General features: G+C 39.2%; 1 protein-coding gene across 1 annotated transcript in view; it reads right to left on the reverse strand.

Moving 5' to 3' along the window:
- Positions 1 to 16,172, reverse strand: part of LARP4B (La ribonucleoprotein 4B) — a 101,934-nt gene that overhangs the window by 60,184 nt on the left and 25,578 nt on the right. The window contains exons 2-3 of the mRNA XM_063099080.1: positions 8,951 to 9,070; positions 7,732 to 7,791 (exon numbers count right to left, since the gene is read on the reverse strand). Of these exons, the coding sequence (XP_062955150.1) occupies positions 7,732 to 7,791; positions 8,951 to 9,031 (141 nt within the window). The 5' untranslated portion in view covers positions 9,032 to 9,070. The remainder of the gene's footprint in view (positions 1 to 7,731; positions 7,792 to 8,950; positions 9,071 to 16,172) is intronic.

Genomic DNA, 16,172 nt, shown 5'->3' on the forward strand with positions numbered 1-16,172 from the left:
CAGAGTGAGGAGGCTGATGCACATGTGCTCACTGAGAAACTGAGACTCGAATCAAGCCCTGCAGAAGGGATGAAGTCCCGCAGCCTCCTGAAAAGGGGTACACAAAACCAGTCAAGGCAGAGAGAGGCCTGTGGTTGGGTGTTTCAGGAAGGGTGAAGGAGCCCACTGAGGCTACAGCAGAGCGCTGGGGGAGAGCCAGTGGGTGACAGGGTCAGAACGGGGCAGGAGCCAGACTGCTGAGGGCCCATGGCCTGTCAGGAGCAGGGTGACAGGCCCCAACTCAGCCTTCTCAAAGGGTCCTCTGGCCACTGTGATAGGAACGAAGGTTAAGAGGCACCAGTAAGCAGATGATTGCAGCCCTCCAGATAAGAGGCACTTGCCTCACGAGAAGAAGACCGTACAAACACACAGCCTGACCCTCTGAGAAACTGCGTTCAAGGCCATAAGTTAACCCTTCTTTCGATTAGAATCTCTAAAGTATCTGATCAACAAAAGTTCCCTGATTCGAAGGTAAACAACTCATATTTTTACAATATCTACAATCACGTGTCTTCATATTGGTGCCAAAACCTACATAGGGATTGTGGTAATGTTCTGTGTTTCAGGATCTTCTAGCATGTGTTTTTTTTGCAAAAGTTCACTGAGCTGTATTTATAATCTGTGCACATTTCTGTACACACTGTACTTCAACACATGCATAAAAAGGCGGTGCCTGTGGAAGGATTCCAACACATCTGTCTTTTCCACCAGTACATCTGACTATTCCTCAGCACAATCATTTGCCTGGTAATGCCACACAAAGTTGATCTGTAAATCAACTCTATTGAACAAAATGCCTTAACAGAAATTAAACTAAATATACAATCCTAAAATGAAAAAGAGTTTGCATAAAACTATTTGTCATTTTCTAGATGATGCAAATAGCAAGCAGTAAAATTAGCAGTTTTTTTTAAAGGAATTACAGAATTTTCTAAGTTTACAGAAACTGTTTTTACTGATTACTGTGTAAAGACTATCATTCAGATACATCTATCACAAGTTTCTATCTACAAGAGAAGTTTTGGCAACATGTAACACACTTAGACAAGAATAAAACTAAGAATAGTAAGCCAAACAGGGAATGAAGAATTACTTTATTATTAAATATGTCTCAGAACTAAAAAATCAGGGGTGTGTATTATGAAAAGTGTTTCTTCTGTCAATGACCAAAAATGATACAGATACCTCTTTAAACTCTGACGTGACTGTGACAAAATCCATCAAATTGAACAATTTCCTGCATTAAAAAGGACCTGTTAGCTGCCTCACCAGGAGGATCTTCCAAGGGGAGGAAAGGAAAGCATCTAGACAAAGAGCATCTTCAGTCCTGGAGCAGGTGCTCAGAAGTTACTAGGAGACCAAGGACCCTGCAACCTGTCAGGACTAACAGGAGCAGTACTGGGTTGTTCTGTAACTAAATCATTCTGAAGAAAAGGTAGTTTTAAGTTTTCTGACATATAAACAAACATATTTCCAAGATAAAAAAGAAAATGGGTCGACATCCTAAGAAATGTCCTTAGATCGAGTAAGTTATAAAAACCAGCCAAAAGGTTTAACCTCCGAGACAAAGAATGTGCTATGCTAAGAGCAGGCAGATGTCATCTGCATACAGAATTAATACACGAGTTGGATGTTTTCATAGAAATTCAAGCTTTCTGATTGCTAGCCTACCCTTATTCAAGATGTGGACCTGCAGCAAATAATTTGAATTGCTAGTTAGTAAATTCATTCAGAAGCTACATTATCAAATGGCAAACTTTTAAAAAAATTTGATAAATAAATGAAAAGACTGAAGTTTTCTGATATCACTATCTGAAAAGGAGTGTTAACAAATTATTCTGATATAGATGATGTTTTACTAAACTGTCTATAAAGAGCTTAGTATACAGGAGAGTTAGATTCCAATTTAAGTTCGCCAGTTTTGCATTATGATGAGAAAAGACTAAAGACTTGGCAAGACTTGGTCTCTTTCTTCCCAGGAGATGACTTAACATAAACACTTCAACTTCTTGTCCTTTACCCAACACTACACATTGATACTCCTCTCTCAGACCTGCTGTTTATGGTAAAATGCAGCAGGATCATGAGAGCAGAAACGATTCTGAGGACACTGGAGTTACTCCAAAGGAGAACCAGACAACTTGACTATTGCATGTGTGGGCTCAGCAGCAGGGTTTAGAATTTGGAGTCCGTGTGGGCTTCGGCGGGTCACAAAACTCCAAGAGGGACTTTTGCTGCAGATGGAAACTGTGGTACTAACAGGTAAGGTGAAAAGCCTCTAAGCACAAGCCCATTATGAGATCTTTCTCCCTCTCAGGAGAGACCTCCACAGCAGCCCTGCCTGAATGCAAATCCCACAGAGCCCTATGTCTCCACCACCGCCCCTAGCTCTTACCATCCATCTTTCTACCTTAAAGCCAAGACCCCGGGGGAAATGCCTGTGCTGTGTCTACACTGTATCTGCACTTCCTGTCTCTCAGCACCCTGAAATCTGGCTTTCCCTCCTACAAGGCCATGCTGACCACTCACCTTGTGCCAAGTCCACCCAATCAGTCTATTTTGCTTCACTCAACTTGAGCTGGCCACTCTCTCTCTCCACCTCCACTCAACACTGCCTTCTGGTTTTCTTTCCATCTCTAACCACTCCTCTTTCTGGTTTCTTTCCAGTTCCTCAAATACTGGTGGACTCCAGAGTTTCATCATTGTTCCTTTTAACTCAGGGAAACAATGCAAATTTAGTATCGTAACCTTAACTATTAGTACAATATGCTACAAAACCAGTAGAGACTTTTATTACGTCAAGGTTCAAACATCCGAAGTATGGGCCGAGCCCGTGGCGCACTCGGTAGAGTGCCGCGCTGGGAGCGTGGCGACGCTCCCGCCGCGGGTTCGGATCCTATATAGGAATGACGGGTGCACTCACTGGCTGAGTGTCGGTCACGAAAAAATGACAAAGACAAAAAAAAAAAAAAAAAAAAAAAAAAAAAACATCCGAAGTAACCCTCCTTTCCTAGGGACAAAATGAGGAGTGTTCTTCTGCAGACTTAACCTCATCTCAATGCCTCCTACACCTCCATGTCTGTGCTCAGCCTGTACCTAAGGTGCACACAAAGTTGATGATACAACTAGTATGTTGTGTGAGGGCTACTTGTAGACACGTCTGTATCCTGTGCTCCAGAGAGTGTCTCATCCGTCTTTATCACCCACGCTTAGCTTGCTGAACAAATGAATATTTACTTGCCTTTGATTAAGTGCTGCTTGCCTGCTAGACACAAAACACCCAGAAGGGCTATAGGAGTGAATATGGCACAGGAAAAGACAAATCTGCAGAAAGACAAAGCGCATGTGTGATTGCCCAGGGCTAGGGAAGAACAGGGATTAACTGTAAATGGGCTCAGGGAGAGTTGGTGGGAGGTCTTAACTAGGTAATGGAAATGTTCTAAAACTACACTGCAGTGATAGTTACACAACTCAGTAAATCATTCAACTGTATACTTTAAATGGGTGAGTTTTACAGAATGTAAGTTATTCTTCAATAAAGTTATTTTTTAAAAATGAGCAGTGGATTTCCGGTCAAGATGGAGGAACAGACGGTCCCCAGTGTCACTCTCTCCCACAAATCAACTAATTTACAACTATTAAAAAGCAATGACAGCCAAGTTGGGGCCGCTAGAGCTCAGGGGAAGAGGAGGAGAGACCTATGGAGTGCTTGAAGGCCAGAGAAGCCACAATGAGAGAAAGAAAAAAACCTCTCTGACCATTTCAAGCCCTGGCCACTTCTAGGCTGGAGCTGCTGAGCGCATGGAACAGAAGCCAGCAAAAGCCACAGCTGTGCCCTTCCGATGAAGTTGCATGGAGGCAGCAGAGGAGAAGAGGTCCTTGGTGGCCCCCAGACCAGCAGTACCACTAACAGTTTTCCCATGGACCCACACAGGAGTGAGGAGTCACAAAAACTGGAAAAAGGTGCCACTCAGAGGCTGGTGAGTCACCGCAAGGGACCAGCATACAGCCTGTCCCATGGGAAGTGTTTGCAGCACAGGCAGTGGGGGAGACAGGCCCACCAGGAGAACACTGGGACACAGCAAGGACAGCTGATCTGTCCCCCAATCAGTGTAGGACCACTCACAGGAGACTGGTCAGAATAGAATTGCATTGGGTCCAGTTTGATGAAAAGACTCAGGCCCAGACCAGTGTTTCTACACAACCCAGGTGCACTGGATGTCACTAAACCCGGAAGTCAACCATTAAAAAAACCTGAGCTGCACAAAAACCCTTCCCCAGGGAATCAACGGCAAAGCAGCAATTTAGCTCGACCACAGAGCTCAAGCACTGGTCCCCATAGGAAGTTTCCCCACTTTAGAAATAAGCAAAGAACAACAAATTAGTTCTAGTGCAGAGTTTAAGTGGTGGGAACAGCAAATAATCCACAAAGAACTGAAGGAAAAAACAGAGTGCCCACAACCAGAGACAAAGTTTGATATTTACTAGTAAAGGTCTCATTTCACCAAAGAACACCTATAACACCTAGAAAGATTGGGAGTCCCCTGGGCTACCAAGCCAGAAAGGGGGGATAACCAGGCACACTGCAAGTGCCATGGGGCCCACCCAGGGTCCTGAGGGATGGAGTGGGGACCAGACCCCCCTCTCAAAACCAGGCACACCACCATTGCCACCACCAACTAGGTAAGGGGCATGCCAAAAACATCACCTTCATGTGGTTGGCCCACCACAGGCACCACAATAACCACACCTCCCGCAAAAGCAGCTAGACACCACAACCACTGTGCAGATGGCCCGCCAACCACTGTAGTGCACTGACACAAGGAGAGTCATAAGCAGAGATAAAGAAAAGAAGAGGCTGTCTCTCTCCACAAAGCCCATTCCAGACTGACAGAAGCATCTGCTCTACAATAATATTGGGGGACCTAAACACACCTCTCAGCATTGGACAGATTATCTAGGCAACAAATCAATAGAGTAACCATTACTCTTTTAGAAGAAGAGAAGAAATCTAGGGTAATTAGAGGGGGAAGGGGGGAGGAAGAGGGGGATGGGGAGAGATTGGACAAGGGGCATAAAGAATAAGTATGATTTGTAACAATATATATGCTAGTAATATTGATTTGGTTAACATATGTCAACGGTGAACCCCCAAAATATGTATAATCAATTATGATTCAATAAAAATTTTTAAAAAAAAAAGAAAAAAGAACAGAACACAGACCCTGATGTTTACACTTTAGTGAAGAAAACATGTACACAAACTTGAATAGTGCTGACAATCAAGTCACTCATTCTAATACCCTGTTCTTACACTCAATAGGTAAATCATATTCTTAGAATAAAGATCACTTTTTTGTGCTCATTAGTTAGCTAGGCTTGTAAATAGTTACCAGCTTAATAAGTTTTTGTGGGGGAAGCTGTACAATATATATGACTAATATTATCAATGGATAAATGCAAACCTGCTCCTGAATTATTCATATATTTACTTGGGCATCTCCATTGCAATTCTCCTATTTACACTGCATCCAGCTTTGGTGGAAAGACTAAACCTTAAAGAGACTGGTTCCTCAAGTCAGACTGCTAAGTGTATTCACTTAACAATCATAAAAACTGTAGGCTATTGGGCATCAATACTTAGTCACTAAAACCCACTCACATCTCCTGGAAACCTATAAAGCACATAACTGTCCACCCGCTTAGGTGTGCTATGAATAATGCCAGTTAGAAAAACATTCAGAGCAATGCCATTCACGCTAGCAGAAAAAAGATGAATAATGTAAATGTCCCTAAAAATCAAATGGCTAAAGAAATGGTGGCCTACCAACATAAAGAAAATACCACACGGCAAGTAAAAGGGGACAGTACATGGGGACATAGAGATGAAACCATGCTTAGTAGGAAAAAGTGAGGTGAAATTGTACATACTGATTACAACTATATTAAAATGCTGGACTCTAACAACACTTTTATTTTCTGTAAAGATGCTTAAGACTGTTATGTTTTAAAGAATACGCGCATTGTAAGCCATGATGGTCTCTCAGGTACCTTCTAGCCTTAGTACTTCAGGATCCTATGAACACTGAAGTGTGCGATTCCCTGTGGAGCCGATGACATACACGTTACAACCGACCACTGCCAGAGACGTGCCTGCCCCATCCACCAGGGCTCCTGAGCAGCAGGGCCACAACTGGGCTGCGGCGCACAGGCCGTACTGTACTGTCGTAGAAACTCAACTCTTTCAAAGGCCATAGACAGAGTGTGTAAGCAGCACTTGTTGCCAACTATGTCTCCACAGAAATGAAATATTGAATTCTGGCTCAAGGGTTGCAGTTCTTTACTGGACAGGCCTCATCTCGATTCTCACCACCAAAGCAATTAAAGCAAGCAAGCAACCAAAGAATGCAAAACCTAGTTCTATGCCCTGCAAGAGGTTTTAAAAGATGTTTGATTATTATGCTGAATGCAAATTAAACACGGGGAGGATAGGAACTTGTTAAAACAAACCAACAAATAACCCTTGAAGATTTCTATATGCAAGGGATGCCTAATTTACTTTGTAAAAATTACTCTGTAATTTCTAATTTCCCTCTTAGACTACCAAAGGTCTTACATTTGGATTTTAAAATGACGTTAAAATATTATAAAACTCATTTAAAAATCAACGTAAAACCAGACACACCAAAAATTATTATAAGTAATAAATAAAGAAATATAATAGTTTGGGGGGTGTCTTAATTTTTTTAAATTCTAACTTATTAAAAGTACATTATCAATCCAACTCCTCCTTTAATTTCTTTTTTTTTTTTTCTTGGCGGCTTGCTAGTATGGTAATCAAAACCTTGGTCTTATTGCTCTAAACAACTTGAGTTAACTGGCCAGCCCTAACCCCTCCTTTAATTTCTACATGAACTGCTTATAATTGAGAGAATAAATGAGGTTTACTATAGATTTTGTAAGATTTGCATGATACTTAGAATAGTATCAAACTGAATTTGGAGTCGCTCCAAATGCACTTTACATACGCATATACAAATGGTGAAAAGTGGGATTTAAAAACCAATGGATTTCTATTTCCTTATGCTTTTATTAATCACAGCTAAAATGTGAAACAATTTTCTTAATAAAACTTAATATTCACTTGTGTGCTTTAAAGAACACAGGCTATTAAAATGTAAAACTACTCATATACATACGATAGATTATCAGCAAACCATTAAAAACACTGTGATGAGGGGCCGGCCCCGTGGCGCACTTGGGAGAGTGCAGCGCTTGGGAGCGCAGTAGCAGTGCTCCCGCCGCGGGTTCGGATCCTATATAGGAATGGCAGGTGTGCTCAATGGCTGAGCGCGGTGTGGGCGACACCAAGCCAAGGGTTGCGATCCCCTTACCGGTCACAAAAAGACCAAAAAAAAAAAAAAAAAAGTGTGATGAGTATTGGAAAATAAATCAATGCATTTGGCACACAGAGTTCTGTGGAACTATACACACAATATACTCATATTAGCACAGAAGCCAGGAAAGAACACACAGTAGTAACAATACTATACTGGGTCCCTTACCACCTTTTTGAGAAACATCTACATTTTCTAACCTTTTTTTTAATACAGTAAACATTAGTCATAAAGAAATATCTGTGAGCCTCAGCTGTGATTAAAAAATCTGCGATTAATCTTGGAATTGAATTACCTGACTCAAAGCTGGGATGGAACTTGTCTGAGAAGTGGTTTGAGATATAGGACCATTCATCTGTCAAATTGAAAACATCAAAGACACCGTCACTACAATGTAATAAGATATTTTCAAACCACAGTAATTAAGCAAAACCAAATCCGCTGAGAAATGCACATTTTTACATGACAAAGGAATTCACAAATTCATAACATATTCAGTATAATACAGGAACCTTAAAATTTAAAATTTTGAAATTATTACTGAACATAAGTAAAATTCTTTGTAGTTTCAATGGAAAATTAAAGAAAAGCTGCTTTTCCCAAAACCATTTAGAAACTTAAATATAATTGCCTGACAGGATAAAAGTTTAAAATGAATGAAGGCATACAAAACTAAAAATTTATACTAAAATCCTAACTGAACTCTTTAAATACATCCTACTATGATGGCTATAATGTTATTAAAGTACATATGTCACTGCATTGTCCTGATTTGAAATGCAAAGCTTCAAGTATCTAGAGCTATAACCACCTTTTGTCTCTGCTGTCACCTTGTGCTTACAGTTTCCTCTATAAAGCCAACCATATATCTTTTTCAGGCTGACTTGGGGTTCAGGGCATGGTACCCCCAAATAAGGCACCTTGGCATTTGAGGAAACAGCAGAATTAGGCCATAGAAACAAGAAACAATTCCCCATGCCCTGTGGGCCATAAAACCTAATTGACCTTCCCCTGAAAATAGGTCACAAGACCCTCATCCAGAGGGGCCCTGCTCTATTCCCAGAGGAAAGGAATGTCACTCAGTGACGCCCAGAAAAATATGAATAAACTAGGCTTGCTAAGTTCTCCCCAGTTTATTACTGTTAGATCATACCCGTTTTCAAATCATGCTTCTCCACAACTATCCACTTCTGTATCAAATTTGGCATAAAATACACGGATTTCCCTGTTTCTCTGGGTCTTCATTTCTGAAGCTCCCTTGTCATGTAAAACTTACTGTTAAATAAATGTGTACGCTCTTCTCTTGTTAACCTGTCTTCTGTTCTAGGGGTCTTGGCTATGAGCCACAGATGGGTGAGAAATCTTTTCTTCCCTACAAGACTGTAACATCCATATGTGGATCCTAAGATATCCTAGTGTTACTGTTGTGATTTCCTTATTAAGTCCAACATAGAGGCCTTTCTCAGAAAGAGAAGAGATACAGATCCCCCAGCCTTCCTTCCAATGGCACCCACCAGATGAGAGCTGTCCTTGCTTTCCTGGACGCGCTGCGCCTGCGGTTCAGCCACAACTTTAGCGTCCTGATCAGAAGTCATGAGCTCCACTGGGAGAAGTTTAATGCTAACCTCGGGATGCTGTAAAATGGCAAAGACAGTAAACAGGTCATTTGAAGGGCAAAGTATGATTGATTCTTAAAATGAAATTACTAAGAGGTCTTAAAATCCTCAAGTTTTCCAGGACATGTGTATCCCCCTAGATTCTAAGCAGTTTAAAGAAATCTACCCATAAGGTACATAATGTACACCTTACTCACCATGAATACTTGTTTTTTTAATAAGTTTCTTCTTCACACCAACTTGGTGGCGATGATAATATTGGAAAACTCAGAAACCATGTGCTAACACAGACAAACTCACTCATGCTTTTTAAAAAAATAGAAAATTAAGCGACTTATATCCAAGATATATACAACTCAATAGCAAAAACAAACAAAAAACCCCCAAATAACCTGATTAAAAAATGGCCATAGGACATGAATAGACATTTTTCCAAGATATAAAAATGACCAACAGACATATGAAAAGATGCTCAACATCACTAATCATCAGGGAAATGCAAATCAAAACTACAGTAAGATATTAATTCACACCTTTTAGGACGGCTGTTATGAAAAAGACAAGGGACAACAAGTGTTGGTGAGTGTGTTAGGAACAGAAAGCCTGCACACTACTGGTGGAGATGTAAAATGGTACAGCCGTTGTAGAAAATAGCATGCAAGTTCCTCAAAAATTTAACAGAACCACCATATGATACAGCAATTCCATTTCTGAATATTTATCCAAGGGAAATGAAATCACCACCTCAAAAGATATCTGCACTCCCATGTTCACTGCAGCATTATTCACAACAGCCAGGATACGGAAACAACGTAAGTGTCCACTGATGATGGATGGAAAGAAATTGTGCTGAGTACATGCATAAAAAGGAATATTACTCAGCCTTAAAAAGGAAGGAAATCCTGTCATATACGACAACTCTGATGAACCAGGACATCACACTAAGTGAAACAAGCCAGGCAAAGAAAGCCAAATGCTGTACCACACACTTACACGTGGAGTCTATCTTAGAAAGAAGTCAGACACACAGAAACAGAGTAAAACAGTAGTTACCAGGAGGTGGGAGGGAGTAGGGGCAGGAAATGGGGAGATGCACATCCAGGGACACAGTACAAAGTTACAGATACATAGAACGAGTAAGTCTAGAGAGCTAACAGTACAACATGAGGACTCTAGTTACTGTACTGTATACTAGAAATTTGCTTAAAAAGTACAGTTTAGGTGCTCTTACCACATTAATCGGCTTAACTAAAGTAACCATTTCACTATGTATGTCAAAACATCATTCTGTACACCTTAAATACACACAATTTTAAAAACCCAGAAAAACATAAAATTAATAAACTCCAGAAATAAATATATACAGTTTTTGATGAATCCCAAATTTATATATACGTTTCAATCAGCCACATTAATTTAATTGTGTTCAAGGACAAGTTATCAAGACAAGTAAACATTAATTAAAAAGAAATCATTTCACAATCCTGAATTGCAAGAAACTGAAAACAATCTGAGAACGTGGTACAAATACTCTAGTCTTTGAGAAGCATTCACTCAACAGCTAGACACTGAACTTCACATATAACATCTCAATAAACTTTCCCAAATGGCTTAAGAAGTAACCACGGTTCAGAAGGGATAACTCTCATAATTTCCTATCATGAAGACTCCTAAACATCCAGGCTTGACATTTCTCCTTTTCACTGCAACTTACACTGCTTCACAAACAAGATGAAGAACTTGATTTAACCTGGATATCTTTTCAGGCACTTCTGAAAACACACAGCATCAGAGTGCCAGAAAAAAAACTCAAAAGCAAAACCATTTTAGTCTCCCTAGGTAATGATACAGCCTTTTTTGTTTCCATAATGGCACTCCCTATTCTCAATAACCTGCTTAAGATAAATTCTCAAAACCCTCGTTTATGAAATAGTCTGATAATCAAAGGCAATCAATCTCACACAATTGCCAAAACTGTAACATCACAAAAGCACAAAACATTTAAATGCTATAAAACAGATCTGAAATGTAAGCTACCAGTGAAGAATGCTTGAAATAAATAAGTTTCACAAAGATCACAGTTTTCCAAAATGTGAAATGAATAAGAAATATATTAAATTTCAGTAGTTGTATATTTCTTTTAGTGTGGATGTATCTTTTTTTTGTGTGTGTGGAACCAACGTCTTCTTGTCAAACTAAGCAAAAAAAGTCCATTTAAAATTAATATATTAAGTACTCGTATAAATGCAACTGGCACACAGCAAAAACCTTCTAAGCAGAATATGAATGACTAAACTTTAGGAAACAGATTTAGAGAACAACTGGTTCTGAAATTCTAGGTCACTGGTTCTCAGTCCTCAAATGCACTGAAGGAAACTGTGACTTTACAGTTTTGTAGATCAGACATTTGTGGTTTAAAAGTTAAGCAAATGATCCTGCAACACCTGTGCAGAGAACTACTCGCACTTTCTTCCCGCCTCCCCTCCCCCAAGCAGCACTGCAGAAGCTAGCAGGAAGATTGGCTCCTGCTCTCTGAGGCTGCTTCCTGCAAAACCGATGGATTTAGTTTTCTAAGAAACCTACATATCATCAAACATCAATTCTCACAAAAAATAAAGAAGCAGATTAGTATCCAGACTGATAAGTCACAGAAGGTGGTGCAGATGCTTTCACCAATATTAACTTGTAGACTTTTAAGATTCTCATAGAAAATATTTGTTCTTAAGATACACCTGTGTCTGAAAATAAGCTATGATAGCCAAAGAAAAACAAAATCAAGTAGAAGAGTCCTTTACTGTCTATACTACCCATATTTTTTCAGTCAGAAATTATGTACCTACTGAGGGAAAGACCAGCAGCACCCTATCTGTGAGCTTGCAAAAACCACAACAAAAAACAAGATGTGATCATGCCCCTATATCTTACTACAAATTTATAGCAAATACAAGGGCGAGAGGAACACCACAGGGTTTTACTCAGTGGGAAACTGCTGGACAAGCAAACTGGCTTCTTTAACACAAAAGAAGACTCACAACACATGGTGGCCAAACTATGGCTTTATTTGGATAAATGATTCAAACCAAATATTAAAAAATGATAATCAGAGGTACAACACTGACAGGATATGTGATGGAATTACTATATTTTCTCAGGTGTGATGATGACATTGTGGTTATGTTTAATAAAAATGGGACCCTACCTCTTAGAGATGCACAGTGAAATATTCACTGGGGAAATAACATAATGTGTGGAATTTTCCTCAAAAAAAAAAAGTTTTATCGATCTTGTTCATCATGGAGGTTAGGGGCGCCAACCCCACACAGTAGAGAATCTGCGTATAACTTCTAACTTCCCCAAAACTTAAGTACTCAAGTATGTCTCTTGCTTTTCGCCTTCCCTGGTCCCCTCGCAGCCTGGTGCCCTGAGCCCTGGGATAGAAGGTTGGGGGGGGGCACTATGTTACTTAAGTAGTAGTTAAACAGTTAATTACTAATAGCCTGTCAGTCATGCACTCATGGCACACCTAACCAAAAATTCTCCAATATATTTACTGAAAAAAATCTTCATGTAAGTGGACCTTTGCAGGTCACACCCATGTTGTTCAAGGGTTTGCTGTATAACTCTCTTAGATTTTAGATCAGTTTCCAAAGAATTACTTTCATATATACCAAAATTGTTTGTTTCATAATATATATTATTGTCTATTTGGACACCCACAACAATACCCAATCTCAAACTTAACTACATATCAGGCTGGTGGCATAACTCTTCAAAGAAGAATTACTGTGATTTTAAAAGACAGTTACTTGCATACGAAATCCTAAAAATTCATCAAGAAATCTTAAAATGCACTCAGTAGGCTTGTTTGGGATTAATGTTGGTATCATCAGTCTGAAACTATTTTATTTTATAAATTATATACATACATACCCACACATCTACACACTATCAAGGATAAAGTAAATAAGAATTATATTAATGTTAGGTACACAGATTCTCAGCATAAAAGAAAGGAAATACAAATATAAACTTAAAGAAGGTAAGTAAATCTACATAAACTTTTTAAAATTGGAAATATTACTTTTTAAATGGAAGTATGGATTTTCTTTGAGATTCACCAGTTTCTCCACTAATGTCATTTTCCTATATCAGGGTCCAACATTGGATTTCATATTACATTTAACTATCATTTATGTTTAGTCTCCTCCAAACTGTGACAGTTCCTTACAGTCTCTCTTTACCTTTCATCTACACTTTTCAAGAGTACTGGTTAATGACTGTAGGACGCTCCTCAATTTGAGATGAACCTGGCTTGTCGTGAAAGCAAGGAAGCTATGGAATCCTGCTGTGGTCATGTCATGAGAACACAGGCGCCACAGGAGAGGGAGGGAGGAGCTCCAGATGGTCAAAGATGGGGACAATGTGAGGATCAAAAAGAGTGAATCGAAGACAGGTATATAAAAACCCATGAGAGCTAAAAACACCACCACTGCCATACTGCTCACCTCTGGAGGCTGACAGGACACCAACTCATTATTTGGAAGATTACTAGAGGGAAAGAATTATTCAGTCTGCCTTTCCTTGATGGATTGAATTTCAGAATAACCAACAGCTGATCAGGGCAACAACCAAAGTAAATGGAGAATGACTGACAGAATCAGAAAATCAAAACAACCCAACGTCTAACGAAATAATGAAGGCGATGATAATCGACATTTGCTAAAATTATCAAGTGAAGAACTGATGGAAACTTTATAAATGGTTGGATCAGAGACACTGACTAAAGCGACTTTGCAGTGTTACCACTAAAACTGGAACTCTAAGAATCACATTCTTGCTGTGATGAAGGAGTACCATCTTTCAAGTGTTCTTGCCAAAAAAAACTTGTGTATTTAATCACATCTCTAGATCTGACTCCCAATTCAAAGGGGAAATGCATGTTAAATAACACCAGGACAAAACCATCAGCTAAGTCCAAAGTGTGGGGGGAGACAGATGACCTCATTCCTATAGAAAATAAAAGACGTTTAAAAGGGGAGAGATTTTTAACCAAAATAATTTAATGTGATGTGAGAACTGTGTTACGATCCTCAGTCAAATAAATTAAGTTTAACATTACATTTTTGACAGGGGAAGAATTAAATGTTGCCTAGGTGATAAGGACATCATACAATGATAGTACTAATTTTATTGTGCAGTCAGTGTTGTAGTTATGTTATTTTAAAAGGCCTTACCTATCCTTATAAACTAAAAGTCTTGTGGATGAAATTGTACATCAGAAATTTGTGTTAAAATATGCCAATGATTATTTTCTAAATTTGAGGGGAGAGAATAAACAAAAACATAAGAATGGCAGCAAGGTGATGGCAGCTGACACTAGAGGACAGGCAAGCTGAGACCTCTGCAGGGTACTCTCCACACCTGTGTTAAAATCATCCATAATAAGCAGCAAAAAGAAAATCCAACTTGGGTATATTACCAATGCACAGTTAAAACTTCATATGCTAATTTCTTTGTACTAATGAAATAATACAAAATGTATACACCATTTTACAAAAATGTTCATGGCAGCTTTAATGTGGGAGCACACACACTTGACAAAGAACAGGGAGTGCACCAAGGGCAAAAGTCCTAAATGCACTTATGCAGAACCTAAGTGCTGAAAACAGCACATGCTGGAAACAACAAATAGTTTCTGCTAGATTAGATAAGAACATTAAGGTCATTTCTTATCCAGCTTCACTCCCTTTCCTTTGTTTCTCAAGATGTTTTCCAGAAATTGCCCCATAGCCAATTTCTTTTCATTCCTTTGATAAATGATTGTTTTTTCTCTTGTATTTCCTTGTCTAGCAAATACCAACTCGAGGCTGTGCCTTGTTTCTCCCTTCTTGAGGGAGTTTTCTCGGTGCAGTCCCTTTGGGCTTCTCAGTGCTCTTAATATTTGGGCTCTGAGTAATCTTTCCATCTCCATCATATAGTAAGAAGTGACAAGAATAAAAAGAAATAAGAACATTTAACTATAGAAAAGCAAAAACGAATGCAATAAATGTATTACAATTATTTAAAATATTCACAAAGATTGGGTAAAGTATAACAAAATATGTATAAAATTGTGGAAAGTAAAATTACAACTATATTTTTAAAAATTCACATAGCTAACTTTGCACATGAGCATTTAAAAACAAAAGAAACTAGAAATAAACACACCAAAAGATTAACAGTGTGTGTGATTAACTGTTACGACTTAAGGATAGTTTTTTACTTTGTTCTGTTTCCTGGTCTCAATTTTTCAAACTAGTTATTATTTTCATTACACATCTTAATAAAACGTCTGACCTGCTGACTCCAGGTTTATCAAGCAACCACCTAATGGGTGAGGGCCCCGCCTTGTTCCTTCACTGCCAGGAGAGGCATCTGCACTCTTCGGTACAGATTCAGCAGGCTGTTATTAAGTGAGCACACCCCCCTAGGGAAGTACTGTTCTTTAAGACAAGTGCTTCTCAGAGTGTGGTCTGGGCACAGTCAAGGGTCCCAGACACCCTCACTGGGGCCACAAAGTCAAACTGTTCTCCAAAGGAGGGTACTTCAAAAAGTTCATGTAAAGATTCACATTTTCTTTTAATTCCATCTTTTCATGAACTTTTTCAAGTGCCCTCCTAGTAACCCCAGATGTCGTTTCTTTCCTGTCTCTCTCCCCCCTCCCAGAAGCACAGTGAAGTTCTGGGTCATATCAGAGAGGGACAGTCAAGGTTATGTGAAAAGAGAACTAACATGCTCTTCCCTTTTCCAACTACCTACCTTTGTGTGGCCAGAGTTCCTTCACACACTTCAGTCAAACTCACACATCACTAACAAATGGAAAGCAAAAGCCGATGAGAATCCAGCCAAGATTCTATTAAGCTAAACACTGAAGAGATTACTGAAAATGGAAAAACAACGCCACTCTCCCCACTAAATTATTTGTTTTGGAAAATATTGCTACCTTTCAGAAACAATGTTATTTATGTTACATGTATAGGTATGTTATCACTAAAGAAAAAATATTTTTAAATTACTGAGTCTTAATTTCTAATATAGTAAATACAGAAACAGATAAACCATATAAACTAGAGCTCTTAGG

This window comes from Cynocephalus volans, chromosome 6 (genome assembly GCF_027409185.1).
Source record: "Cynocephalus volans isolate mCynVol1 chromosome 6, mCynVol1.pri, whole genome shotgun sequence".
NCBI classification, from domain to species: Eukaryota; Metazoa; Chordata; class Mammalia; order Dermoptera; family Cynocephalidae; genus Cynocephalus; species Cynocephalus volans.